At 66.6% G+C, this 27,793-nt stretch overlaps 1 protein-coding gene across 6 annotated transcripts; it reads right to left on the reverse strand.

The window, feature by feature from the left end:
* RIPOR1 (RHO family interacting cell polarization regulator 1) lies at positions 1-26,638 on the reverse strand. 6 transcript variants are annotated; one of them, XM_075765141.1, is made up of 23 exons: positions 22,894-23,171; positions 11,939-12,065; positions 9,823-9,972; positions 9,405-9,483; positions 9,078-9,101; positions 8,530-8,583; positions 8,269-8,421; positions 8,119-8,182; positions 7,997-8,040; positions 7,671-7,796; positions 7,300-7,448; positions 6,931-7,060; positions 4,938-5,747; positions 4,351-4,490; positions 3,798-3,972; positions 3,516-3,651; positions 3,246-3,407; positions 2,946-3,104; positions 2,612-2,808; positions 2,416-2,499; positions 2,043-2,133; positions 1,739-1,802; positions 1-1,001 (listed from the first exon to the last, which is right to left on the reverse strand). In XM_075765141.1, exons 1-22 carry the CDS (start codon positions 23,135-23,137, stop codon positions 1,780-1,782), a joined length of 3,321 nt encoding a protein of 1,106 aa, XP_075621256.1. In that variant the 5' UTR covers positions 23,138-23,171; the 3' UTR covers positions 1-1,001; positions 1,739-1,779. The 6 variants fall into 6 exon arrangements, with proteins under 6 accessions (XP_075621256.1, XP_075621262.1, XP_075621255.1 ...); XM_075765147.1 differs by lacking the exons at positions 1,739-1,802; positions 22,894-23,171 and adding an exon at positions 26,617-26,638; XM_075765140.1 differs by lacking the exon at positions 1,739-1,802.
* Positions 26,639-27,793: the final 1,155 nt, after the last annotated feature.

The following is a 27,793-nucleotide window of genomic DNA, read 5'->3' on the forward strand; positions in this document are numbered from 1 at the left end:
TCACTCATTAAAGGTTTGTTTTTATTTCTGGTTTAAAATCAAAATTAGTTGTTCTCTGTAATTACATTATATATAGATTTATAGAGACATTATAGAAAAGAATTTTTTGCTTTTGTTTTTCTGCAAAAATCTGTAAATAAAAAATAAAATAAACCGACGATGACAACAAAAAGAAAACAAACACACAAAAAAAAAAGGTGGCAGCTTCTGTCCGTCCGTCTGTCCGTCCCTCTGTCATTCCTCCTGCCCCCTCCAGGAAAGGCTCGGAGCTGGGGCCACATCTCACTACGCGCCCTACAGCCACAGCCGGGGAGGGACAGGAGCACGTGGAGCTGGAAAGAAGAAACGCCAGCAGAATATATTAATATCTCATATTTCATTTTATTTTAAGTCCTAGGGATTCCAGGTGGCAAAGGGCAGCAGTCCCCAAAGGCCCAGGTAATTCCTGGAAAGAAACGGCGTGGTTTCCAAAGTGCAGGTCCTTCCGGGACAGGGCACTTGCCCTCGAGCAGGAGGAAGGCGAGAGGAGGCAGAGAAATCCGGTACATCTCCCTGCTGCTCTGGTCCCAGCAGCTGTAGCCGATGAAAGGAGCAGGGGGAGCAGGAAGGGTGAGCTCCCCGTGGATTTTAAATAGCAATCAGAGGGTGGGATGTGCAGCGAACCCCCTCCCCAGCCCAGGGGCGCGTACGTGGCAACCCCGCGGGGCTGGTGCCCGGTGGCCGGGGAAGAGGTGCTCCGTAAGGCAGTGTGTGGCCACGGCGAGCTGCCGGCAGGAATAATACTGCGGTTGTGCTGCTGAGAGCGGGAGCTGCCGAGTCCCAGCCGGCCTCAGTCCGTGCAAACCCGGGCGGCCCAGCGGTGTCTTTGCCCTCAAGGGGTGGCAGGTGGGTTTGTGTGGCGTCTCAGAAAGCTGTACTGGCCATGCTGGCTGGCGCAAAGATCCTCGGGAGGCTGTCCAGGGTCTCCTCCAGCCGGCGGTGAGCTGATTTACCATCTTCCCCTGCAAGTACAGACCATGGTCAGTGAACAGAACTGCAGAAGCTCTGTCCCCTGCCCATCCCCAGCCACCTTCTCCTGGCCTTTCCGGGCAGACGTGGCTAACGCCTGGCTGAGCAGAGCCAGCGGGCTACGGCCACCGAGTGGAGACCGCCCCTGTCCTCCTTAGCACACCCGCGGGCAGGTCCCAGCCGGCATCCAGCTCAAAAAGCCCCCAGAGCTCCCGATTCAGATGTTGCAAATCCTGTTCTTCAGCTGCCTGCCGTGCCCACGCGGGGCAGGGATCGCCCACGTTTGGGCTGCAGGAGTGCCGGCTTGTGGAGAGCCTAGCTTGGGGCAGAGCGGCCAGGGCTGTGCCGGCTCCAGCATCTCAAACAGCTGTGCACATCTGCATGCACTGGGACAGGAATCCCGAGGGCTTCCCCAGGCCCCCCGGGCGCACACAAGGATGCACACATCCACGCTACAAGCTCGCTCGGAGATCTTCGCTCCGGCACCCCCGCATACAAATCTGCCCGCGGCGACCATCCCCAGCGAGAGGTGGTGACATGGACAATCTGCTGGGACACGGGACACAAGGCGCCTACGTGTGCCGGGGTACCACGGGGACGGGCTCTATGAACAACCAAGACACACAGACTCCAAAACGTGACATGGCTGACAGGCTCTAAGACGGAGACATTCGTGAGCAAAGCGGCAGGAGCGGGGACGGGGGGACGAGGACGGCTCACGTGTCCCAACCTGTGCAGCAGCTGCCGCGATCTGGAGGCCTAGAAACCCACTCAGATGGTTCTCTCAGTGCCATCTAGCAAATAACAAATAACAACCAGGCTTAGTGCTCTGTGGTCGCAGGACGCCCAACCCCGGCTGCCGGCTGCCAGCTTGCTCTTGCCTGGCAGAGCTTTGGGGCATGATGAGCCAGTGTGTGGGGTAGGCAGGGACCAGCCCGGGACCCCCTTCTCCTGTGGGTACTGCCGGCACCCGGAGGTGCTGCTCGGGATGCCATGGGTGGGGAGGGAGAGGAGAAGGGCAGCAGGACACTCACCGCACAGCATCAGGCTCTGCTTGGCTGCCTCCCGCACAGGCTCCTTGTCGGTTTGGCACAGGTAAACCAGCTGCTCGATGCTCTCCTTGGCCTGCAAGGGGAAGGGACAAGGGGCTGAGTGTGGCAGGGCTGGACACAGACACACACAGGGTGCTGCAGCCCCACGGTGCAGGAAAGTCCCTCGTCCTGGCCCTTCCTCCCCATTTCCCTTCCTGCCCTGCCTCTGCCTGCTTCTCCGGTACATTTGGGGCACCCCCAGCTCTGCTCTCCTGGGAGCCGGAGGCTGTGCAGGTGTCTGGACTCGCCGGCCACATGCGATTCCTCTTCCTCTGGAAGATGCAGCTCTGCTGCCTCCTCCCCATGTCCCTCTCACCTTCAGGCAGCCCAGCGCGGCGCACCCTGCCACACGTGTCTGCACCTCCTCATCCTCCAGCTGCTCCAGGTAGCACACAAGGGCCTGGGAGAGATGACGGGGGTCAGTGCCACCGCCCGCGGCAGAGCCGGGGGGGGCAGTACCGCGGGGCTGGGGCACCAGCCCACCTCGTCCCTGGCGTGCCGGGCACGCTTACCCGTTGGCGGAAGCGGGGGTTTTCTGCCAGGCTGCGGAGCTGGGCCGACACGGCGTTCACCACCTTGCTGTTGCCCTCCACGAGGAGCAGGCTCAGCGCCTTTAGTCCCTCCTTCTTCAGGCGGCCCTCGGGCATGCGCTTCAGGGCACGCAGCACCACGTCCTGGTCGTCCGAGTTGAGGTTCTGCGCCAGCAGCGCTGCGGGGAACCGCCAGCTGAGCCGAGGTGCGGGGAGCCTGGCGGCACTGCCCCTGCCACCACAGGGAATCCATCCCCGGGCACCCCGCACCCGCGCCGGGCAGAGATGGCCCCATGCAGGGTGCCAACGCACCCACCTTCCTCTGCCAGCTCCATCATGTAGGTGTCAAGCACCAGGGTGCCAAGCGACTCAAAGTGGCTCCAGTACTGGAAGATGGTGACCTGCTCGCCCTGGGCACTGCCGGGCCGCCGCGGCAGCCGCCGATTCAGCACGTCCTCCACCAGTTTCACACACACTGCAGGAAAGAGCCAGGGTCAGGGGGTGCAGCAGTCATGGCCACCCCTCTGCGGGGCTCCTGGCACCCACAGGCCCCCACTCGTGGTCACCGAGTGGGGCTGGCAACTCTCTCCCCGAACACCCCTGGGTGTCCGCTCACCGGCATCGGCCAGGCCAGGGTGCCGCTGGCTGATGGGTGCTGCGTACTGGGTGCTCAGCACCTGCAGGAACCGCTCCACGGGGCAGGCGTAGACGTTGGGCCCCTCCACGCAGCGGTCCCAAAGGGGCAGCACGCCCTCCTTCCGCGTCGAGAACTGCACCACTGTGGGGACAGCCGCTGTCAAACCTCCCCGGGCCACAGCGAGGGGGGACCGGGCCCCGCACAGCCCGCGGGGTGGCACGGACGGTCCCCTCAGCTGCATGTCTTTACCTTCGGCGGCAGAACCGGCCGCTCCCGCTCGCTCCTCCGTCAGCTGGCACACGATCTCCAGCACCTGCGCCTCCCGCAGCAGCCTGTCCAGGGCGTACATCTCCCGGCACCGCAGGGGACCGAAGGTGCCCAGCTTCTGCAAGGCACGGCCAAACCAGGGACCTCAGGGACGGAGCTCAGCACCCGCACCACAGCCTCCATGCTGCGAGAGACACCCCTCGAGGGGAGACCCACAGGTCCCTGGGACGTCTCCTGCCACCGTGCCCCGGCCCCTCTCCTCACCAGCAGCAGGCGGTTGCAGTTGTTGAGGTGAAGCACCAGAGCCTTATCCAGGAACTCGTTGCCGGTGCTCATGGGGTCGGTGCTGGCCTCGGAGCCGCTGCACATGCCGGTGTCGTCTGCCCCCGTCTCACCGGCGCTGGGGGCCCTGCTGCCGCGCCGGGGTTTGCCAGCCCTCCTGCAAGCCAGGGAGAGACCGAGGCAGTGGGTCAGCGTGGGAAGCCTGGACCCAACTCTTCCCCACCCACGGGGCAACGCTGGGCAGAGTTTCTGTAGGACCTACAGTATCACAGCATCAGGGCTGGGTGAAGGAGCAGGTCCCAGGGGCACAGGGTGTGGGGGCTGTCTCCCAGCCCACCCCCCTGGAGAGACGCAGGGTGGCACTGTGCCCCCAGAAGGGCCAGATCTTGCTGCTTCTCACGCTGGTCCTGCCCTGAGCTGTGATGGGCCGGTCTAAATGAGCATGGGCACCCTGGAAGAGCTGGGCATGCCCCATCCCAGCTGCCCCAGGGCCGCATCCTGCCCTGTGCCTCATCCCGCGAGCCCCGCCATGCACCTCTCATCTTGGAGATGCTCCTCCTCGGAGCCCTCTGAGTCCTCCATGTCAGAGGTGTTGAGGAAGCTGAAGCTCTCCAGCGCATGCTCCACCGTCAGGCTGATGCTGGAGGCCCGGCTGAGGAAGACGCCCTGCTTCTGCTGCGGAGGAAGGCACGGCAGGGTCAGATCCTGGCTTGCCAGCCAAGACAGCCCTGTGACCTGTGGCCCTTGGCACTGCCAGCAGAGACGGCCCTGTCCCCATTGTCCCCATCATCCCTGGGCACTGCCAGCAAGGATGGCCCCGTCCCCATCATCCCCATCATCCCTGGGCACTGCCACCACAGATGGCCCTGTCCCTATGGTCACTGGGCACTGCCATCAGGGACGGCCCTGTCCCCATCGTCCCTTGGCACTGCCAGCAGAGACAGCCCTGTCCCCATCGTCCCCATCATCCCTGGGCACTGCCATCAGGGACGGCCCCGTCCCCATCGTCCCCATCATCCCTGGGCACTGCCATCACAGATGGCCCTGTCCCTATGGTCACCGGGCACTGCCATCAGGGACGGCCCCGTCCCCTCGCCCCCGGCACTGCTGGGAGCCCCTCACCAGCAGCATCTCCTCCAGGCGCTTGAGCTCCCGTTCGAGGGGCTGCAGCTCCGGGAACTGTCCCCGATAGTCATCCAGGGCCGAGCCCAGGAGGCCGATGGCCTCCTCCAGACCCGAATCCACCACCTTCCCCCGCGGCACCTCGGGGACGCCGGCAGGCAACGGCGGGGCGGGGATGGGCCTCTCCTCTGCGGGGGCTTGCTGCAGCGCCGCGGGGACGCCGGTGCCACAGCTGTCCCGTGCCGGCGCCTGGCTCTGCACCGGCTCGGCCCCGCCGACCTCCTCCTCGCAGGTCATGGCCCACGCCACGGCGGCGTGGGGCTTGGCCTCGGCGCCCCTGTCCTGCCCTGCCACGGCGGCTGCCACTGAGGCGCCCAGGAGGGGGTCCGCGTCCCGCTCTCCAGTCCCCGTGTCCTCCGGGCTGGGCACAGGCTCCCAGGGGCTCTCCGCAGCCTTGGCCTCCATTGTGGCATCCACGCTGGCCTCACTGATGTGGCTCAGAGTCCGGGAGTAGGGCACGTGCCCGTTGGCCACCGCATCCTTCTTACGGCTGCCTGGCTCCTCCGGCTGGCTCGCAGCGGGGACACCGACGCCGCCGGCCCCGGGCCCGGCCCCAGCCTCCTCCGGCTGCTGGGAGAAGGAGATCTCGATGGCGGGGGCGGAGGCCTGCACCTCGGGCTGCACGATGGGCTTGTGGGCGGCGTGGCGGGCGCTGCCGGACAGCTGGGGGCTGGAGGAGTCGTCCGAGGACTCGGAGGAGATGGACCAGGCCATGCCGTTCTCCAGCTCCTCCTGGCGCCGCAGCATGTTCTGGGGAGGGGGGAAACGGTGTCAGACAAGACCCTCCTGCCGCCCCTGCTCCTCCAGCTGCCTTCCCTTCAACCGGGGGCAGGATCCGGCCAAGCCAGAGGGCACCGAGGCCGCCGCAATCCCCGGCGCAGGCTGCCGTACCACCCTGGCTCTGCTGGCACAGCAGGATGGGTGGCGAGGACCCGGCAGGCCATGGCTGCCTCTTCCAGCCCTGCACCCCACGCCATGCCGGGGGGGAGTCCGGCTCCCCAGGCCCAGCCACGCGTGCCCCAGAGCCCCGGGGTGCCAGCGGCTCCCTGGCACGGCCACGACGGGGTGCAACACGTGAAGCCGAGGACATGACCACCGCGGCTGCAAGGGCGGTGACAGCTCTGGCAGCAGCTCATGGCGGGCAGCACCAGCCATCACGTCAGCGCCACGCCACTGGTTCACCATCACTGAACCAGTGCCACGCCGACGCCATGTCAGCATCACGCCAGCACCATGACAGCATCACGCCAGCACCGTCACGCCAGCACCGATGCCACGCCAGCGCCACACCAGCACCATCACACCAGCACCATGTCAATGCCACGGCACAGCACACCCACACCACCAGTGCAGGGACACGGACAAGCCTTCTACTCACTAGTGCCCCGGCTCTCGCACGAGGGCGTGCGGATGGAGGAGCGGGGCTGGCCCGTGCAGCCCAGGCTGCCCCAGCTTGGGGACAGTCTCCTCGGGGCCAGCCAGACCCCAGCCTGGCAGGATCCGGCCTCTGAGCATCAGCTGGGGCTAGTGAGTAGGAGACAAGGAGCGGCTACGGCTACCACGGGATGGCCACACCGCTGGGCTAAGCTACTGGCCGGCTCCAGCCCTCGCACTTACACGGCCCTGCTGCGGCCATCTCCCGAGCTCGGCCGAGGAGACGTCGCCGCAGGAGCAGCTCTGAGACAGCTTCTCGAAGAGTGTCTCCCGAAAGATGTCCAGCAAGGACCAACCGTGCTTGTTGGCCGCCCGCCCCGAGCTCTTGGGCAGAGAGAAGAGGAGCTGTGAGCACGGGAGGAGCAGGCGCCGGTACCGGGGAGCCGTGGCTGGATGGCTGGAGAGGAGTTACCCACCCCCGTGCCACCCTCTGGGACGTAGCCTGGACACGTCCCTGTGCGGACCCCTCCACGGGCCACCTCTCCGGCGCCACACTTACATAGAAAGCCTGTTCCCGCAGGGACGGCGTGTCAGGCGGGCTCTGGTTGTAGGTGGAGAACCTCTTGTTCACCGTGGAGGCCTTGTTGACGGTGCTGGCTGCCGAGGGCTGGTCGTCCTTGTCGAAGGGGCTGGGGAGGAGAGCAGGGAGATGAGGGGTCTGTGCCAGCCCAGGGTGGATCTCGACCCTGCTCTGCAGCAAGCAGGACACCAGGACCCCATCGAGCCCAGCTCTGGACCCTCAATTGGCCGTAACTGCAGCCCGGTTTTGGGATGGGAGAGAGCCCAGGGCAGGCCAGTTCTTGCCACGCCACACCGGGCATCCCCAGCCCTGCCACGTGCTACCAGCAATGCCTGCCGAGATACTCACTTCCAGGTCACCTCCAGGCTGAGTTTGAGGGTGCCCAAGTCATTGATATCCACAGCCACGACCTGGGGCAGAGCCGCAAAGAGGTCCTTGGTCTCGCAGGACACGTTGCCCACCACAACATGGTTGGCCAGGCTCTTTAGCTCCGTCACCTGGACCAGGAGAGGGAGGAGAGGATGAGAAGGCGGCAGGGACTTCACGGATGCTGGGTGCATCCATGCCGTGTGCCACGATGCTGTGGACATCCCTGCTGTTGCCAGGATGCCACCACCACCCGGTGAGGGCGAGGTTTAGGTGAGGTGCTGGAGGGAAGCCCTGCAGGTGTGCAGGGTGGTAGCTGGCCCACACGGTCCCTGTCCCTTTCTGCACTGTACCTTGATGGAGAGGAACTCGGTGACGAGGGGCAAGAAAACCATTTCCTCGCTGTCCCACACCTGCTTGCTGTTCACCTCGATGCGCCCCCGCAGCTTCCACCGCTGCCGTCCGTACTTCATGAAGATCTGGGGATGCAGAGGCGTGGGTATGGGGGAGATACAGCGCTGGCGTCGTGGGTGCTCTCTGTGCGTCCCCAGGGACCCGTGCCACCCACCACCGCCCTGCAGCGTGCCCTCCATGCCGGTGCCCCACCTACGCCCCCCAGGCACCCCAAGGACCACAGGGCAGGAGAGCAGCAGATCCCAACCCATAGAATCCCACCAACCTCGTACTGGTCACCAGCACAGAGCCGGGCAAAGCCTGCCAGTCCTGCAAGAGAAGGCAGAGGGACGTCAGCGGGCAGCAGGCAGGCAGGCGGCGGGCCGGGGACGGAGCGGGACGCGTTACCTTTCATCCGGACGTGGAACTCGCCCAGCTGGCTCTCCAGCTCGTTCTCCAACAGGCACATGTTCTGGGGACAGACGGACGGACAGCACCCATCAGCAGCCACCCGTGGGACCCAGCACCCCGCCAGCCCACCCCAGCCAGCTGCCTCACCTCCGTGTACTCCTTGTAGCCCTTGCTGGCCTCGGCCAGGCTCTCGCGTGCCTCCCGGCTGCCCGGCGAGCCCGTGCTGTAAGCCTTGACCATGTTGTGGGCTCCATCACGGAGCCGACGTTGGATGCAATAAGCCTCGTAGAGCTCATCTATCTGCAAGGACAGGCCCGAGGTGCGGTGAGGGGCAGGACGGGGGACAGCACGGCCATCCCAGTGCTGCACCGAGGGACCCCCAAGGTGACCCCGGTCCCCAGGTCTCACCTTGCTAGCATGAAACTCCAGGCGACGCAGGAAGCGCTCGATTGACTTCACTTGCTGGAAAAGCAGAGGAGACGGAGTGAGCGGCAGCCCGACCCCTCTGGAGAGGAGCCGCAGGTCGGGATGCGTCCCCCTGCGTGCCCGTGCCGCGGCCGGGACGGATCCTGGTCACCGGCTCTGCCTGGGGGGTGCAGGGCGGCAGCTGCGCCCACGTGCTGCAGCACCCTCCAGCCTCCCCTGCTCCGGAGGGTCTCCCAGGAGACGGGCCAGGCTCCGGGGTGCTCTTCTCCCAAGCCTCAGAGCTAACCCAGGCTCAGCACTCCCCAGCCATGGCTTTTTTTAGCAAGAAGCAAGGCTACAAGCCCCTGCCTGTCTCTGCTTCACCCCCTGGCCAGACCCCCCCTGCCCGCAGAGCCCCGATCCCACCGCAGGGGCCGGGGGGGTGGGCAGGCGGGGGGGCAGCGCGAGCGGAGAAGGGGCCGGCAGTAGCACATCCCGGGCGCGAGGATGGGGGAGGCAAGGGGGGGGATCAGGGCACCGCTCCCACTTACCTTATCCAGATCGTAGAGAAAGCCCTGGAGGAGAGAGGAGAGGGATAAGAGGCAGCACAAAGCCAGCTCTGCCCACCCAAGGACACCCGGCACGTCGCACACCCGCCACCCATAGCGTGTCGGCGGGGTCATGCAGCACCCAGCCAGGGCTGGAGGGTGCATGACAGCAGGACAGGAGCCCTGTGCAAGCCCAGCACCAGAGCCCGGGCTGGCCCCTGATGTCCCCACAGAAGCAGGCTCTGCCCCGGGGCACAGATGGACCACGAGCTGCCCCAGCCGCCTGCCCAAAGCGCCGCTCCCCGTAAGGTTCTTCCCAGCAACACTCACCAGGCGCGAATTCCTCTTGGACTCGCGGATCTGGGTGCTGAGCTTCTCCAGTTCCAGCTGGTGCACCTCCAGGTAGGCTCTGGGGGCAACCACACCACGGGGGTCAGGCTGGGATGCCGTGTCCAGGGCTCCTGCCACCCACAGACCACACCAACCCAGCACATCGGTCCCGCATCCCCACTCCTCGCTCGAGCACTCAGGCGAGGGAGCCCACTTGTGCCTCTCCGTGGGACGTGGTGGGATGTGGGACCCCACACAGCTCCAGAACCCCCAGGCACTGCGTCCAGGAGACCTGGCATGTCCCTGCCTGGTGAGAGCGGAGAGCTGCCAACCCCAACCCATGCAGCAAGCTGTCCCCGTGCCCCTCGGGGGGTTCCCTGCCTCCAACCGCCCGGTCACGGGGAGCCCCAGCACTTACGTCAAGCCCTTCTTGAGAGCTTCGTACACCTCGTCCAGGCGGTTGGGCTGAGGCACCTTGGGTGGTGGGGATTTGTGGGACATTGAGAACATCCTACTGACCCTGGAGCCAGTCTTGCGGGAGACAGTGGGGGTGAAGGGCGAGAGGTTCCTGGGGAGAGAAGCGGGGAAACCCGTGACGGCCAGGGTCAGCACACAGCACCGGGGTCCGTCTGGGTGGCCCAGCCTGCCGGGCACCGTGTCTCGAGACAAGAAGGAACTCTGGGATGGAGGTCAGGTCCGCCCGGACCTGCCTGCCTCTCCCAGCACTCCCCCGCAGCCAGTCTAACCGGCCAGCGGGGCCGGGCGAGACGGGGCCGTGAGGCTGGGCAGCGCTGCCTGCACCCCATGCCTGCAGCCCCCCCCAGAGCATTTGGCCTCCCCAAAGCCGTGGGAAGGACGAGGAGATACCCGCAAAGCTGGTGGTGGAGAAGGGCAGGGAATTACCCCCGTCCCAGCGGGGGGGAGAGGCTGGCCGTGGGGGAGCCACCGCGGAGGTGTGGGGGTCCCAGGCGCCGGCTGGAGGGAGTGAAGGGAAACGGGGCTGGCACCAGCCGGAGCCAAGCTGCGCTCCCGGAGTGCCTGGCCTCACTCCGAAGGGGCCACGCTCTGCTCCATCGCCAGCACCGTGGGTTGCCAGGGGCATGGAGATGGTCCCTATGCTTCAGGCACTGTGGCAGGGTGACACGTGCCACCATCGGATTGCTGCCCTGCCAGGGGCAGGGACAGGCGGGGATCCCAGCGGGTGGCAGCACGGGAGCATCCTGGGCACAGGCAGCCCTGTCACCTCTCATCACACAGCACAGTGACAAGGGACAGGGACAGTGTCACTGATGCTGTGCCTCTCCAGATGTCACTGAAGCCGCCGTATGGAGACCGACCTGAAGGGATGCCAGCGCCCGGGACCCGAACACCACCCTTCCTGCCTTGTGCAACGGAGTCGCTCCCCAGTGCAGCGAGCAACGCCCCGCTCAGACCGGCTCTTCCCTTCCTCCTTCCAACGCATCGTCATGCCACCGGCACCCAGGAGACACCATGGGCTCCTCGGTTCCCAGCCCTGGCCCGGACCTCCCATCCTGTGCTGCTCTTCGCAGGAGTGGCCAAAAGACTTGCCCAAATCATTTGCCGGGGGGGAAATGAACGTCTTGGCTCCATCCCAAGCCCCAGCGATGGGTAAGTGCTTGCTTTCCACCATCCTGCCTCATTCCTGTCCTTCAGGGCCCCTGGAGACATCTCCCCCAAACATCTCCCCACCAGCTGCTTGGGTGCAGGCGTCCAAGAGTCCTCCCTCTACCCCGTCCCCGAGCGACCCCCCCCCTCTGGGACCCCCAGATCCAGCGACATGCCGGTGGCCTGGAGGGTGTCACTTGGCCCAGGAGCTGGGGACAAGAGCCGAGCAGGGCTGGAGAGCTGCTCCCAGGCATGGGGAGGTTCTGCCTGGGCTTGTGCCCACCCAGTGAAGGAGCCCATAGCCTGGCAAAGCAGCTTGGCACTGCTCGCCCCAGCCCCGGCACCGGTGGGTGCACGGGGAAGTAAGGAGCCTGGCTGGGCGCTAGGAAAAGGGATTAAAAGCATTAAAATGCGGGAGTCCCGCAGCCCAAGTCCATGGCATGCCCGCGTCCCCAGAGCCACCCGCGTGAGGGTAGCCAGGAGCTAGGGACGGTGCAGAGGAGGGATGAGCAGCGCACAGGGCGGTTCTCACCGACGCGAGGTTCAGCTCCTTCACTGCCCCCATTAAACATGATGAGATGGTGACAAGGAAGCTCCTAAGAGCTGGCTGAAGAACGAGGGTAAGCTACACCGGCCCCCTCCGCGCTCTGGGGGCAGCAGCCGCAGGGCTGCAGGGTCCTCACCCAGCCTGGACACGGCACAGCGGAGGGTTGGGGTGATGGGCTCTGCCTCCCATCCGGCCTCGATGCTCCCTGCAGCCCCCCGTGCAACATCACCCGCGTACAACAAAGGTCTGGCACAGCAGGTTGGGAAGGTGCGTCGGGATGCGCAGAGGGTCCCACCACCGTGCCCCAGCACGTCCCCGTCCCTGCCCCCCATGGCAGGCAGCACGAGCACCCATCTCCTACCTGAAGGGCCGGTCGGCCGTCGAGTTCACTCCAGCGAAGGACTGGCTCCTATTGATCTTGGTGACGAGGACTCGGCGCTGTGGGCGCACAGACAGTGACATCGTTGAGTGTGACCTGGAGGGCCTCCCTGGGGGGACGAGAGAGAGGGGGTCACACCAGCAGCAGGGTGGGGAAACACACGCAGGCAGGGCTGCCACCGAGACCAGGACGGGAACGGCACCCAGCGACCGGGGTGGCTACGAGCCTTCCCTCCCTCTCAGCCCAGGGATGCTCCCGGTGGCACCGGGGACGCAGCTCCCACGCTGCCGCCAGCGATGCTGCCGGTGCCCTGCCCTGGGTGAAGCACAGCTCCAGACACCGTGAGCGCTCAGCAGGGACAGACAGACGTATACACCCCAGTTTGCCGCCCCGGGTGTCACAGGAAGGGGCTGATGCCCAATTCCTACCATGGCCCTTCCCGGACACGACCATGGCAAACCCTCCGCTGTGCCCCAGCCCGGCCACCTCCTTCTGAACCCCGTCTCGTCCCACGTCCCGCTGTCCCCCGTGCCACCCCGCTGCCGGGGCAGGAAGGGCGCAGGGCCGGACCTGGCCACCCAGCCCTTCGCCGTCTCCACGCTCGCTTCCGCTCACTCCAGCAACCAGGAGGGAAATCCACGGACAACAAAGCGCTTTGGAAAGTCCCCGGCTTTGCCAGGAGCTCCGTGTCGGGGAAGGAAAGGCTGAGCCATTCCCTGACGGACCTTGGAAAGTCCGTGAGGACAAGTGTCCAGCCCCATGGCCACCACAGCCCTACCTTCTGCTCCTGGCAGCACCAGAGACGGTGCCAGGAGCCCCAAAACCGCTGCCTGTACCTGCCTGTCCCCGCAGTGGCCAGGACAGAGCGGATTTCTGAGTCTCGGCACCCGGACCCAGCTGCCACCCCCACGTTGGGCGCAGGGACCATCGCTGCAGCCCCGGCCGGGGCACACGGCAAGTGCGGGGGAGTCCGGGGCTCCTCGCAGCCCTGCCACCCCCAGCAGTGCCGGCCGGGCACACAGAGGATCCCAGCCCGCAGGGCAGCCGCGGGAGCAGGGCAGAGGCTGCTGGATGCTCCACTTCATCCTGACACCGCTGACAACAGCTCGGTCCCTCTGTCCCCGCCAGCCCCCAGAGCCGAGCTGTGGGAGCCAGGAGCCACCGGGGACGAGGCCACGGGGTGCCGGGCGGTTGCCCCCCGTGCCAGAGAAGGCCAGGCAGGACCTCAGGGACACACAGCTTCCCTGGCTGGCAGACGGGGCAGAGCCAACCCCAGACAGAGCCACCTCCCTGCTCCCCAAGGGGCTGACTCTGCCCTTCCTCCTGCACCAGCCCCTGGCCCCAGCAGCACTGGGGATGATGGCACGGGGACGCGGGCGCTGCCGGGCCTCCCACGGCCTCTCCGCCATCCGCACACCTTCCGCCGGTGCGACGGCAGCCCGGCTCGAACCGTCCCCGCGTGGCACGCGCCTGCCGGGCTGCTGGCGGGCATGGCCCCGGTGCTGCGCTCCCCGCCTCCCCGCAGCCATGCCGTCAGCTCCCCGCACGCCAGGCTGGGGCCGGGCACTCGCAGCGCCCGCGATGAGCCGGGGCCGTTGGGAGTCAAAGCCAGCCGCCGCCGCTAACCTCCATCCCAGCGGAGCCAGGACGCAGCAGGTCCATCTGGTCCCCCCCCAGCCCAGGACCACGGAGCCGCTCTGTGGGTCCCACCGCCTCAGCGCTATCTCGGTGCCGGTCCCTCCAGTTTCCAGGACAACACTGTCCCAATTAAGCTCATTAGGAGGAGCTGTAATCCCCGGCAGCCCGGCTGACCTGCAGGGCCTGGGCAGATTACCCTCTGCAGGGCTCTTTAATCTGCTCCCCACTGAGCGAGCAAGGCCCACGGCACCGGTGCTTGCACCCACCACCCCTACGAGGGGGGTGCCCACGCGTGGGGCAGGTCACAGCTCCCACGGGGCGAGCGTGGCTGTGCCCAGCCCATCCTTCGCCAGCCCACGTTGCCATCTGGGGCCATGGGGGGCTCTACGAGGGAGAAGGCTGCTGGGGGTGTCAGAGGGAAGAAGGATGTTTGGGGTGCTGCGGGGGGGGCCCAATGCCCCAGCACAGCTCCCCAGGAGAGGCAGAGCGATCCCCAGCCGCTCACCCAGACCCCTCGCGGGCTCCAGCAGCCACCTGCACCGCGCTGGGTCGTGCTCCAAGGCACCCGGGGCTGCTGCGGTGGCACAGGGAGCAGTGCCGCGAGCGGCGCCCGCATCCCTGCCCAGGGACCCGGCTGTCCCCCAGACACCCCAGCGATGCACCGTACCACAAGGGCAGCTCGCCGGCAGGATGCGTGCAGAGCCGGCAAGGGACGGTGCAGCCCCGGCACTTGCTGCCCACTGCTCAGCGCCCGGCCCCAGGCACTGCCAGGTCCTGCCAGCGCCAGCCTGTCTGCCGCAGCACCCTGCGTCCCCAGGGCTGGCACCCTGCAGCCCAGCTCCTGTGCCAGGACCCCAAACCCCCTTTGAGGAGGGGGACATCGTACCCCCACTCTGCGGGGGTGACGCCCCGGGAGCCCCAAGGATGCTCGAGCCCGGCAGATGCGGGCAGCCAGCCGGGTGCCGGAGGGCAGCACTGCCTGCGCCAGGCAGGGCAGGCAGGGTGTGGGGTCTCCGCTCCTGGCACGCTTGGCTCACGGCAGAGGAAAAAACCCCGGCGTGGTGCATTCCTGACATTACCGAGATAAGAGGTACCTGGTACCGCGGCAGCACAGCCAGCCCCGGCGCGGAGCAGAGCCCGGGGCACGCTTGGAAGAGGCAGCCGGCCGCCGCATCTCGCCGAGGCCGGTGAGCCCCGCACCAGGCTTACCGGGAGGCCGGTGCCGGGCAGAGCACCGGCACACTCGTGTCGTTGCCCCAGCCTGAGCCCCAAGCATGTCCCTCCCTCTCCTGAGAAGGAAGCGCAGAGGTCCTGCCCCAAAGGTCCTGCCCCGAAGGTCCAGTACCTGCCAGCCCCCCGCCCTTAATTAGGGCTTCGGTGCTAACGAAGCCGCCTCCCGACCAAGCTTTTCACCTTGCCGTGCCCGCGCCGCAGACCGCCTGCAGCTCTCCCGGCATAGGAAACGCAGTCCTGGGAGTCTGTCCGTCTGTCTGTCCTCGACCCGCGCTTGCCCGCGGGCAGCGGCCGAGAGGGCAGAGCAGCCAGGTGGGAGCAAGCCGGGCGGGCGGCACGGCGGGGGGGGTGCCGGAGCCCACCCCGGGGCTCTCACACCCGGCCGCCGGCTCCTCTCTCGACGCCTGGTGCTCTGGAGATGATTGGGATCCCAAGAATGCTGGTCGGAGCGGCGGAGGGGGCAGTCCGACCGGCTGGGTTGGTCCCAGCTGGTTTCTGTTTCCGACACTCAGACACCAGCCTCAGGTCGCTCCGGCGAGTTTATCAACACTGCCCTGGTCGGAGACGCCCCAAACTGGCTCCCCCCGAATCCCCGGCCCCGCAGCCCTGGGGGCACTCTGACCAGCATCTCCAGTAACGTCACTCACTGGAGGCCGGCAACGCCCCGGGGTGGCTGACCCAGCACCCCTGACCTCGGGGAGCAGCACCCACGAGCAGCCAGCAGCACCCCAAGGGGCTTCCCCAGGATGGGCCGGCAGGGCTGGGCTGCGGTCCCCAGGCTGGTGGCACTGCGGCCACCTCCCCGGGCACAGCGGGGTACCGGCGTCCCCCGACGAGGGCACGGCGCGGTGGTCACGGGCCAGTCCATCCTGCCCGTGGTGTCCGTGACGAGCGGGGGGTCCCGCCACCCCACGCCAGCGGCACAACCCCCCGCGCCCCGGCACCCTCGGGCGCACGGCGGAGACGACCTCGGGAGCCTGTGAACTCAGCCCGTCGGCACGGCTCCCTCCAGCCCAGCCGCCGCATCCTTGTTTGCACAGCTGCGTCCCCGCTGCCCTAACCCGGGCGCGTACCCCGGCCCCCCCCCGGCCCCTTCCGGCCCCGGCACGGCCCTTGGCCGGCTCCCGGCGTGGGCTGGAGCAGCTCTTCCCCCCCACCGCCCCTCGTCCCTCCCCGGCACAGAGGACGGGAGCATCCGGGGACCGACGCCATGTCGTCTTGGTCACAGGGAGCCTGGGACGCCTCTTCCCTGACCTCCTCCACGCTCTGCCTCTCCTCCGGGCAGGCAGGACCCCCCCCTTGCCTGCCCCCCGTGCTGGGTGAGGAGGGGGATTGGGATTTTTTGGGAGTCGGATGAGTTAGTGAACGGCATCCCAGGTCGCAGCCCATGGCAGAGCAGGGGACGGAGGTCCGGGTGCCGCAGGCAGAGGGCTGGATGGGTGCTGGGTGCTCTCGGCCCCGCAGCGGTGGGGACACGGCGGCGGTATCTGCCCTCGCAGCGGCAGGAGGCCGGCTGGCTCCTTGTGCCGAGTGGGAGGGCGGCAGGAAAGGGAAGGAGCTGCGAATGGGAAGAATTGGAGGAAGCGCTTATTTACCCCGTGGAGTATCCCCGAGGAAGGGCAGGGCAGGGCACGGCGCAGGCAGACACTCACGGCCGGCTCTCCCGGGGCGGGGGGGCTCGCAGCGTCCCACCCCACCACCCATCCCATGGGCTCCCAGTTCGCAGCCAGAAGGGGATGCAAGCCCCAAACTGGGACCCAGGGAGGTGGGCACCCCCGGGGTCGGGGCGTTCCCCAGTGCCTGGCTGAGCTCAAGCCCAACCCGTTTTCTAGGAGGGCTCCCAAGAACCAGCCCAGGACCACCATGGTCCTAATGAAGTGGGTGCCCACCACCACGGGCACAGACTGAGCACCCAGCCAGGATGGCTTGGGAGGCCCAGGGGCCATAGCCCACCTCCATGCCCTGCTAGGTGGGACTGCAGCCCTGCCCGGGGCACCAGACCCTGGCCCTGGGTGGGCTGTGACACCCCTCAGAGGTGCTGAGATCCTCTGGAAGGATCCTCCCAGCGTTGGCATAACCCTGCAAAGGTGCCACATGCCTGCTGCGGTCCCTGCCTGCTCATCTCCAGGGTGCTCTGCTGGGTACCAGTTGCGTCCCCCCCAAATCCTGCCCGTTCAACTTGGTCCCTGTGTGCGAGAGCAGCCCCAGGACCCCCCGTTCTGCCCAGGTCCCTTGGGGCCGCGGTACCAGGGATGCTCGACACTGACCCGGGCTCTGTTTGTCCTCATTAGCACGGCCGCAGTCGAGATGTGGCGGGTACAAGGGGGAGAAAACCAATTTGCTAAGGAAAGCTACGCTGCCGTGGGATCCGGGGCACATCACCCGGGAGCAGCGGGCAGCCGTGGCCCCTCTCCTGCCTTGAGATGCAGAGCCTGGGTCTCAGCGTGGGCAATGGCAAGGCTGGGCAGCTGGCGGGTCCTATCCTGCCACGGACACCCCCTCCCGACACCCCATCGCTGCACGCCGTGGCGACAACCGTGTCTCTTGCAGGTGGCGGGTACCCATGTCCCTGGTGCCCCTGGCAGGGAGATGCCTCCTCCCGGGGAAGCCGCTCGCCCAAAAAAGCCCCCATGAACCTGGTCACGTCACCCTGGGAGCCTCAAACAGCCGAGGGGGTCCCCAAATTAACGGTGTTTGCTGGGGATTCCCGCTGCTGCCAGCGCTCGGTACCTTTCGGTTTGCCGTTCATGGCAGGCTGCGGCGGCACGTCCCCCTCGGGTTGGGGTCAGCGTCCCAGGCGGCGTGGGCAGCTGTTGCTCTGTCATGCCGTCCGTCCGTCCGTCCGTCTGTCCGCCCGTGTGCAGGGGCCGGGGCCGGGAGGGCTCCCCCCAGGCAGCAGTCTCCTCCCATGCTTCCCCTGCCCAAGGGCTGACATCACTGCCCAGCGCCGCAGCCGCGGCCGTGACTCAAGGGCTGGGGACGGCAGGACGGCAGGACGGGAGGACAGAAGGACAGAAGGACGGAAGGACGCCTGTCTCCCTTGGAAGGAGGGGACCCCACCAGCACCGGCTGCCTCTGGGAGCAGTGACGGCACGGCTCGGTCCCCATCCTTCCCTCCCCACCGCCCCCATGGGGAAACTGAGGCACGGGGGGAGGGGACCAGGCAGCAGGACACCGTGGTGCAAACTCCGCACCCCTCAGCCCCTCTCTGGGTTGCTTTAAAGCCGGAGCCTGTGCCGGGCAGCGCAGCATTCCCTGCCGGCTCCGCTGCAGACAGGCACAAAGCTGCGGGCAGAAACGGGCAGCTGACGCTCACATTGCTGCGGGGAGCAGTCCTGGCAGCCCTGCTGCTTGCTTCTGCATTGCTTTGTTTTTTTAATATATATATATATATATATACACAAAAACATCCAGTGCAGCTTTGCTGTGGGCTTCCATCCATGTGGCTTGCCCCTGGGCACCCTGCAACACCCAGGAGCCACTGGGAAAAGGGTTTCCTTGCTCAAATGTTCCCATTTGTGTCGTCTGGGTCTCTAACGCCTCAGAGGGGCTGGCTTCAGCCAGGGCTTCCTCACAGCGCTCTCCAAAGATGCGGGGTGCCATCCCCACGGGGGAACCAGGGGTGCCAGACCCGCATGCCCCCCATGCCAACCCCAGCAGCAGGTGTCACCTCCCAGCCCCACAACTCCCCGGCAGAAAGCACGGGGATGCCCCGAACAACCAGGGGACTCCGTGGCACAGATGTGACCACCCCCCCCAGCGCTGTAGGTCCCTGCACGGGTCCTGGTCCTGGGGTATCCAGGTTCAGCATCCCCCCGCCCTCCACAGCTCCGACAGAGGAGGCTGGAGCAGCCGGTCCCATCCAGGCTGGGACCAGCTGCCATCACCACGTCACCCGGGCAGGAAGAGACACCTCCCTCCCAGGCTCCTTTCCTGTTTGCTGCTGCTTTTAGAGCGAGGTCAAGCCAGGCTCGGGAGAAAAAGCATCGGGGTAGAGTCCTGAGGGGGGGTGCTCGCAGAGATGGGGTGCTCCCGGACACAGTTAACCCCCTCCCCAGAGGGTGAGCCAGTTGTGGGGCTGCTTCCCCCTTGCTGGTCCCTGTGCGGGACATGGCCAGCACACCGCAGGGGAGGAGAAGCGTCTGGGGGTCCCTTGTAGGGCGGCGTGGTTCCCCCCGCCATGGACACACACGCACGTGGCTCCGGAGCCAGCCACAGCCAGGCTTGGTGAGATGGGGACCCACCTCCACCCCCAGCCTTCAAGAACTTGCACAGAGACCATGTCTCCTACCTCGCCTGGACAGGATACGTCCCCCCAGCTCTCCCTACCGACGGGCAGAGTCCCGATCCGGTGGCTGCCGTGGGCAGGGGGCCACAGACCAGCTTTTCACCCCCTGATGCTTCTCCCCAGGGGAGAGCATCGCTCCCGGCACCGCCCTGGGACCGACCAGCCTTCTGCAAAGCCTCCGCCGCGCTGGCAGCCATGCCGAGCCGGTGCCCGGCACACGGCCAGGCAACGCGCCCGCAGCGACGGCCCATGCCAGCTCGTTTGTTCTCATTAAAGGTTAACAAGAAAGCCACGCTAAAGCTGCCGGGAGCCGCGGGAGAGGCGTTCCCCGGTGCCACGCAGAGTGAAGGGATGTCCGAGCTTTCCTACCGGAGGGGTGACAGCCAGGCTGCACCGCTTGCGGGAACTCTGCCTCTCCGTAGTCCTGCCTGCGGCCCCGGGAAGGGCAGCCGATGTGCAGGCAGCGCAGGCAAGCTGCGTGGCACAGCACCATCCCGGGCATCACCCGTGGGGAGACCGGCTGGGAGCAGGCAGGAGGTGGGGTCGTGCATTGCAAGGGTGGCAGAGGATGCTGGAGGAGGACACATGGCATCAGACGTCTCCTCCGAGCACCTCGTGGCACCCTGCACGGTGCTCGGCAGGGCTTGCCAGCTCAGGGACACCTTGCCAAGGGAGGGCAGGGGAAGGGCATGAGCTGCGCCAACGCTGCCAGGGGCTGGGCGCTAATTGAGTTAAATGAATCTCTGTCCCTGGCCCGGCTGGGGATAGGGAGCGGGTGCAGGGAAGGGGACAGACCCACCGCCGCTGGTCACCTCCCCCAGCTCAGGGGACTTCCCTGGGTGGTCACCACCCCGGCTCAGTGCGAACAGGCAGGGCAGCCGCCTCCACCCCTCCTACATAGCAGGGACATGGGCATAGCACCCCATCTGCACCCTTTTTGGGGGTGTCCCTGTCATGCTCTCCTCTCGCCAGGCCCGGGGACCTGCCCTGAGCGTCCCCACCCCAACCGCAACAGCTGAACACACAAACAAACCCCTACACAGGCAGCCGTGCTCAGACACGCCTGTACGGCCACGGCCAGTCCGTGCACAGGCAGCAGCAAACTCCAGACACCCCAGGAGGACGTTCCCGTTTCCCTGCCCTCGGTGGGATACAGGACTGGCATCCCAGAGACCCCGCGTCCTGCCAGCGCTGAGTCCTGGGGAGGTTCTCCGGCTGCTCCCCGCTGGCCCCGGGACCACCGGCACCGATGCTGTGCCCACCCAGCCCCTGGAGAAGCCACCAGTCCCAGGAGCACCAGCACCAAAGGCCAAGGTGACGAAGAAGCTATTTCAGGCTGTTCCCGGACAAGCGTTCCCCGGACACGGACACCCTTGCGTGGCTGGGAAACATCACCGCAGCTGGAAGCACGGCATGAAAGGGCACAGGCCAGCCTCAGGCGGGCAGAAGTCACCGCTGGCCAAAAGAAGCCGGGGAGACAAGTGCCAGCACGTAGGCACCAGCCTGGTGAGGGGCCAAAGAGCTCCTGGCCACGGGGGAGACCTGGGAGGGGGCAGGAGGTGACCATTCTGGCAAGAAGACCCACCGTCATGGTTTGAAGGAGAACCACGGTGAGTGACCAAGTGACCTGTGGCCTGGCAAGACGCAGTCCTGGCCTGGAGAAGCCCGGTCCTAGAGATGGTCACCCGCACCACGCTGCTACAGCCGACCCCCCCTCTGACTTATTTTTTTGCAGAAACGGGCGAAGCCAGCTCCAAAAAATCCTGGCAGCCCAACGCCGCAGATCAGACGCGGAGTTTTTTCTGCAGGGTTGGTGCCCTGAGGGCTGGAGAAGGACCGGACCTTGTGCCAAGACGGGCTCTACCCACAGCCAGGCTGGCACCAACGCCGCCGGCAGCATCCCTTGCCGGAGGGGCTGGGCACCCCGCATCCGGGCACCGGGGCCGCGGCAGACTCAATCCCTCCCCCCTCGCTTCCTCGCATCGTCCCCACACGGCAGCAGAAATAGAAGCGATATAAATGGCAGCCCTATAAATAACCCCAAAGCACGAGGCGGGGAGCTCGTCCCAGCCCGGCAATGGGCTCAACCCACTCAAAGCCAGGGCTTGGTCTGCCTTCGCCGTCCCCTGGGGACCCCCAAGTGCCAGCTCCCTGCCCACGACGGGTCTCCCAGGTCAGAGCCATCATCGCAGGAGCTCCGAGTCGCCCGCCGAGCCTCGGCCACCGCCGCAGGCTGGAGCCCAGCACGACGGCATCCCCGGGGACGTCCCCGTGCCCCTGCCCAGCTCCTCTGGGGGTAGCGGCAGGCACCAGACGATGCCCACCCCGGGCACCCCGCGGCAACCCGGGCTGCAAATTCCTGGGCGAAGCAGGAGTGCTGGCCAGGAGCCTCAGGCAGGGTTTGGGAAGAGATGCCCCCTTGCCCCCCCCCTCATTGTCCCTGTCGCAGATCAACAGTTAAACCCCCGGTTACACGCCAACACCCACCTCGTCAGCTGCCCGTCCCGGCAACCCCCACGCCTGCCCTGCCCATCGCTGCCCGCATTCCCACGCTCAACCCCATCACGTCGTGTCCTCCACAGGGGCTCGGCCGCCACCACGCCAGCTCGCACCATGGCACCTCTCCGCCCGCGGGGGCCGCGGCGACGCATCGGGGACCTCCACCAGCCGAGAGCAGGCAACGCTGCCGCCGGCAAGCCCTGCGCTGCCTGATTTTGCGTGGCGTCATAGCCTCACGCCCCGGCCCTGCCCGGGGGGGACGCAGCAAGCCACCAGCCAGGAGATAGGTCCTCGGTCAACACGGGGTTTATAGGAAGGCCAAGACTTCCCGGTGGCCTCAGCAGCCTCCTCTGGGAATCTGGCAAGGGTAAAACCCGCCGAGGCCGTCTGCAAGCCCTGGGACGGCCGGGCGTGCGGCAGGGAGAGAGTTAACGGTGTGAGGCCTTCCCGAGCACTTCTTGGCAGGCTGGGGAGGGCTGGGAGATAGGAGGACCCGGCCAGCAACAAAGCGAGATCTGTCTCATTAATTCCTCCGAGCATTCCTCCCTCGGTCACCCAGGAGGAGGAGGCAGCACCCAGCTGACACGGTGCACCCAGGTCCCTCGGGGTGCCGCCGGGGTGCAGGGCCGTGAGGTGGGGGCAGACGGGTGCAGCCGCTCGGCCGGGGCCGCTGGCTCTGGCGTCCCGCAGGGCCCCACAGGGGCAGGGGCAGCTCCCCCCGGCCTGCCGCCCCCCTGCCACCCGGCCCGGGCCACACGGCGGGACACGGGCGGGACACGGGTGGGACACGGGCGGGACAGGGCTCACGCCAGCGGCCCCTCCGCTCAGTGGAACAAGCGGCGCCAGCCCAGACCCGGGAGCGAAGCAGCGGCCGGAGGAGCCCACGGAGCCCGGACAGGGGCTGGGACACGCACACGGACACGCACACGGACACACCCCACGGGTGACACTGGTGGTGTGTGTGGGGGTGCTCGCCCCGATCCCCGCAGCCAGGCGGTTCCTGTCCGGCCGCGGTCCCGGCCGTGCCGCAGGGTGATGGGGCGGAGGAGCGGAGCCCCCGGCCCCCCCCCCGACCCCACGCTCCCCCCCCCCCCACCCGCGCGGTTTCGGGTGCCCACCCGTGGCCGAGCGACAGCCGGGGCGGCTGCAGGGACGGCGACGTGTCCCCCCCCCGCCCCGTCCCCCCTCCTCCCCCGGGTGTCCCTGCTAAAGCCACCAGCCCCGCTCCCCCTTCACCCCCCCCCCGTGCCCGGGGTGCGGAGGTGCCGGTGCCACTCACATGTCCCGGGAGAGGCGGGGGGCGAGAGCGGGCCCGGCCGGGTGCATCCCCTTTGTTCCTCCGCTCCCATGGACGGGGAGCAAGCGGGGAGTTCGTGCGGGCTCTCGGCAGCGCCCACCCCGGCTCTCTCCATGGAAACGCGGGAGCCATGTGATATCGGCAGGAAACCACGGGCAGAGCCAGCGCCAATGGCGGCCGCCCGCCCGGGAGCGCCTCCCTCCCCGAGGAGACCCGCCGCCGCCATCGCCTCCTCGGCCTTGCGGGGGTCCCGTCCCCACCGGTCCCAACCCGCTGGTGCATTGACATCCCCCCCACCCCCCCCCCGGGAGTCCGCCGAGCCCACCGAGAGCTGGAGCGGGGTGCCGGGGCCCCGCTCGCAGCCCTGCCCGCGCAGGCAGCCAGCCCTTGCACCGGGGGAGGCTTGCTCAGACCCTGGCCCTGCCAGGAAGGCAATGGCTGGAGCACCCCCCCGGCCCCCCCGAGGGCCACCACAGCCTCCCAGGCTTCAGCTCGCCCTGAAAGCCCCCGAGCGCGTCGCAGAGCCTGGCGATGGTGGGGACAGCATCTCTGGGCAGTGAAGTGACGTGACCAAGGCTATGCAGTCGGTCGGTGGCAGAGGCAGAACCAGCACCCAAGCATCCTTGCTCGCAGCTCTGTAGTATCCAGTGCCTCACGCTGCCTTCCCCCCCACCTCTGGACCCCGACTGTGAAAAGCAGGAGCTGTGCTCAGACCTCTGCCGAATGGCACGTCCACCCAGGGAGAGCAAAGCATAGGCACCGACCCGCGTTCCCCATCCCCACCAGCCTCCATGGGGAAGGAGCGCTCCCAGTGTCCCCAGCTAGGGGACAGGCAGCCCTGCTGTGAATGCAGGCTGCCACCCCGACGCATGCTGCATCATGGAGCATCACGGCTGCCCTGGATCGGACCCTGTCAGTCCAGCTCCTAAACCCTGACATCTCGGAGCATCACTGGAGCTCTGGGTGGAGAGGAGGGAGAAAGTCACCCTTCCCCAGCACCATGCCTGCTGGGGGGGTGCACCCTGCTCCTCTCCTTTCTCCCAAGCCCATCTTTTTCCTACCTGTCCTAGATCATATTGAATCGACCCAGTTTTAAATGGGACTGATGCCTTTGCAGCCCCGATGAGACATCCTCGATGCAAGGACGAGATCACGCAGCGCTCCAGCCAGCCCTGCGATGCAAAAGCGCTAATTAGACCATCGCCACGTCTCAGAGCTCCGTGGAGTAGGGCAACATCGGCGACAAGGAAAGCGCTGCTCTCCTGGGGCCACACCGAGGAACGGAGCACTGCTGCCAAGGCAACCCCAGCTCCCAGCCCTTCCCTGGCCTGGTTACATGGAAGGAGAAGCGATGCAAAGATGGGAGAGAGGACAGCAGGTCGCGTGGCTACCAAGGAAATGCCAAACCAAAGGGCCAACGTGGACAGGCAGAGAGGATGTATGGATCCATCAAGGCAGCTGGTTGAGCAATCAACCCAGGTCCCAGCGCCACACAGTCCCTGTCCCATCAGGATGGCCACCACGTGCCTGGCATGGTCAGCACCACCGTGCCACGCTGTCATCGCTTGATCCAGCATCCCGTGTGGGGGTCTGGATCCCACCCACCCCCAAAAGCTCTCCAAGAGCAGCCAGCTCTTGCCACGTGGTCAGGGGGGTGAGGTTATCTTGGGAGGAGGCAGGAAACCTCTGCTAACATGGCTCAGCAGATCGTCTGGACATTCAACGTGCAAGTAGAGGTGCTCTGCTGAGCTCTTGGGACTTGTCCCGTGCAGACACTCTGCCAACATCCCTGCCAGAGCTCCCCCTGAAAAAATAGGAGGGGGGAAGCTGATCCCATGCAGCCCCCAAAGGAAGCTCTTGGTGCACAGAGTTGCTTGGGTCACCCTCACCAAGTCCTTCCAGCAATACCAGCTCTGGGTCAGCACTTCAGCCCACCAACACGCCATCTCTGCAGGCCCTCCGCCACCACACCAGCAAGGTGGCCGTGGGCACTCAGTCTGCACCCACAACCGGCACGGCGTGGCAAAGCGGGCACTTGGGAGCACCCACCCACCCTGCTCTGCGTGGGTGCGTCCCACCCTCCTCGTGCCCCCAGCCTGCAGGTGAGCAGCTCCCGGGCTGCCTGGTGCCCACCACAGCTTGCCTGGGCTCACCCACCCCAGCTGAAGACCACTGAGCTGGTCCTACCCGCTCCCTCACAGCAAGGTGGGTCTTCAGATACTGAGCATTTAGGATAGGACAGGACAGGACAGGACAGAATAGAACAGAACAGAACAGAACAGAATAGAATATTTCGGGAGGGACCTACAATGACCATCTAGTCCAACTGCCTGACCACTTCAGGGCTGACCAAAAGTGAAAGCCCGTTGCTAAGGGCACGGTCCAAATGCCTCTCAAACACTGACAGGCTGGAGGCACCCACCACCTCTCCAGGAAGCCTGTTCCAGGGTTTGACCACCCTCTCAGTAAAGATTCAGGGTGCCTGGAGGTGGACTGACCCACACCACCACGTTTCGCTTACCTACGCGCAGCCATGGCGAGGTAAAACACCATTCCCCGACCGCTGCCGGGCTGGCGAGCAGCTGTATCACTCTGCAGACCTCAGGAGAGGGGACCGCCCCGAGGCCGGGGCCAAGAGGGGTGCCTGCAGCCCTGCTCCCCTCAGCCGCATGCCCGCCTGCCCTGCCAGACCGCGTACGGTGAGCTAAATGCTTCCCCTGCCAAGGCTCCGGCTGGCGCACCGCACGGGCGATTCTAGGTCACCGGGAGTTTGCTCGGCACGGACCAGTTTCGCAAACAAAAGCGAGGGCAGGCTCAGCGCCCGAGTCCCCGCAGCACCCCCGGCCCACCTTGCTCCCCAAAGCTCCCCTCCCGGTTTTAAGGAGGGACAATGCCCGCCGGCAGGCAGGGGTTACCCTTCCCAGCACCCATACGGACGCTCCTGGACCCCGCGGAGGGGGGCGGTTCCCCACGGTCCCTGCCGAGCTGGGAAGCCGGGTGCTGGTGCAGGCAGGAGTCCCCGAGCGCAAGGGCACCCTGTCTGAGCACCGGCCGGCATCACCCAGCGCCTTCCAGCACAGCATCGCACCTTGCCGGAGCCCGGTGAGCCGGGACCACCCTAAGCACGTTCCCCCCCCTCCCTGGCAGCTTCAGCAACCAGCTGGGCCAGCTGCCCGCATCTGCCTGCTGCCGTGCGGAGAAAGGGCAGAGTCATCGGCGGACCCCTGCGCCGCGGGTCCCTGCCCAAATTGCTCTTCTCGCTGCAGGCTGGGCCTGGAGCCACGTCTTCCTCCCTCCCCTCTCTCCGGAGGGCAGGAGGCCAGCTCTTGGCTCCAGGCCTGCCTCCCTCCACGGCTGCCCTGGAGCTGCTGCGTGCTCAGCATTCCTGCTCAGCGTTGGAGCAAGGCAACGTGCGCAGTCCAGAGCTTCAAGGCTCCCAAACCTCGCGCCGGGACAGCCACGCACGCTGAGCACGCTCGGAGCTCAGCCATCAACCCCAAGAGCAGCCGAGGTGCCTCGGCTCGGCAGAGCCTGCCGCCATCCCTGCCGCAGGCTCGGAGCTGAGCATCCCGGCATCCTGGCGCTGGGCTCCTCATCCCTCCGGGTGCGTGTTTTTGGGGAACGCAAGCCGGGAAAAAGCTAAAGGGAGCCAGGGCGGCGCTGGTGCGGCATGAGCAATGTGAGCTGCCACTCCAGCTGACTCACCGAAGCCTCGGCTGCGCTCGGGAACTGGCCGGCAGCGGGGAAAGTCTGTGCCAGCAGGTCCTCTGAGTTCTGCTGGAAACCCTTCCCCGGCGCGCTCGGGGCCAGCTCACAGCAGCAGCAGTCTGGGGCGCAGCCCTGACCCGGCCTGGCCCTCTCTGTGGGGCAGCACTTTGTCTGCCCGTGGGGCCGGGAGAAAGGAGGCGAGAACGTCCCTGGGGCGGCCACGAAGCTGCTCGGTGTTGGCCAGCACTGGGTGCCGGTCAGCTTGCCCGGACTCTCTGGCCGTCAAGTAGGCACCAAGCCAGGGCTTTGCAGCAAAGCCAGAACATCCAGATTGCGGTTGCATCGGCTTCAGCCCCAGCACGCTCCAAGGAGGGCAAAGAGCTCCAGAAGGACACCATGGGCTAGTCCAGACTCTCCGGCCACCAGCCAGCTGTCCCCTCTCCCAACTCCCTTTCTCCAGCCCGGGAGGTGGCAGGCAGCATCTCCAAGCCCTACCCCGGCTCAGCCTGGGGTGCTGAATGTCCCCTCGGGACCGCATCGCCTCCCGAAACCAGGCGGCCGTCCCCGCCTCGGCACGGTAGGAACCATTTCACGCACACCCCGGAGGAATCACTCCAAAAGTATTCATGATTCACGAGATTCCTGCAGCCCCTCGGGGACCGTCTGACACTGAGCAGGAAAGCTGAGGTCATGGACAAGCCCAGAAACCAGCCCGGCTCCGGCAGCGGGGAGGCTGGCACGGCCGGACCGCAGTGCAGCATCAGCTGCCCGGGGATTCGGCGTCACGCCGGGTAAAGCTCAGCCCACGGAGTCGGCTGCGGCAGGAATACCTTGCCCTGGAGCTGGCCCGAGCCAGGCAGGCCGGTGCCGTGGGGGATGCAGGAGGAAAAGGCAATTTGGAGCACGAGTTGCTTTGGCAGGGCTGAATTTGCAAATTTGGCAGGGCTGCTTGCAAATGCATGCAAACGCTGTCCTCCCCGAGCACCCCGCGTGTGCCCTGATCCGCTCCACAGTGCCACCGTGGTCCTGGGCACCACCAAGGTGGGGTCTCTGTCCCCGTCCCCTCGTGAGCAGCACCCGCTGCACCCAAAAGCACAGAGCGGCTCTGTGCGGGGCAGCCAGCGGGCACCCACGTTGGTGTCTGGGAGCGTGAAAGCGCTCCCTGCAGCAAGCA

This window comes from Balearica regulorum, chromosome 13 (genome assembly GCF_011004875.1).
Source record: "Balearica regulorum gibbericeps isolate bBalReg1 chromosome 13, bBalReg1.pri, whole genome shotgun sequence".
Lineage (NCBI taxonomy): Eukaryota > Metazoa > Chordata > Aves > Gruiformes > Gruidae > Balearica > Balearica regulorum.

What these genes read in the sequence shown, in the direction of transcription:
- RIPOR1 (XM_075765140.1), bottom strand. Translation starts at nt 23,137, where the DNA reads ATGGCGGCGGCGGGTCTCCTCGGGGAGGGAGGCGCTCCCGGGCGGGCG. An exon ending in CCGAGTTCCTCTCCATCAAG is followed by an intron (nt 7,449 to 7,670) that starts GTACAGTGCAGA and finishes CTCCTGGTCCAG; the next exon opens with GTGACGGAGCTAAAGAGCCT. An exon ending in ACTGCAACCGCCTGCTGCTG is followed by an intron (nt 3,652 to 3,797) that starts GTGAGGAGAGGG and finishes CGTGCCTTGCAG; the next exon opens with AAGCTGGGCACCTTCGGTCC.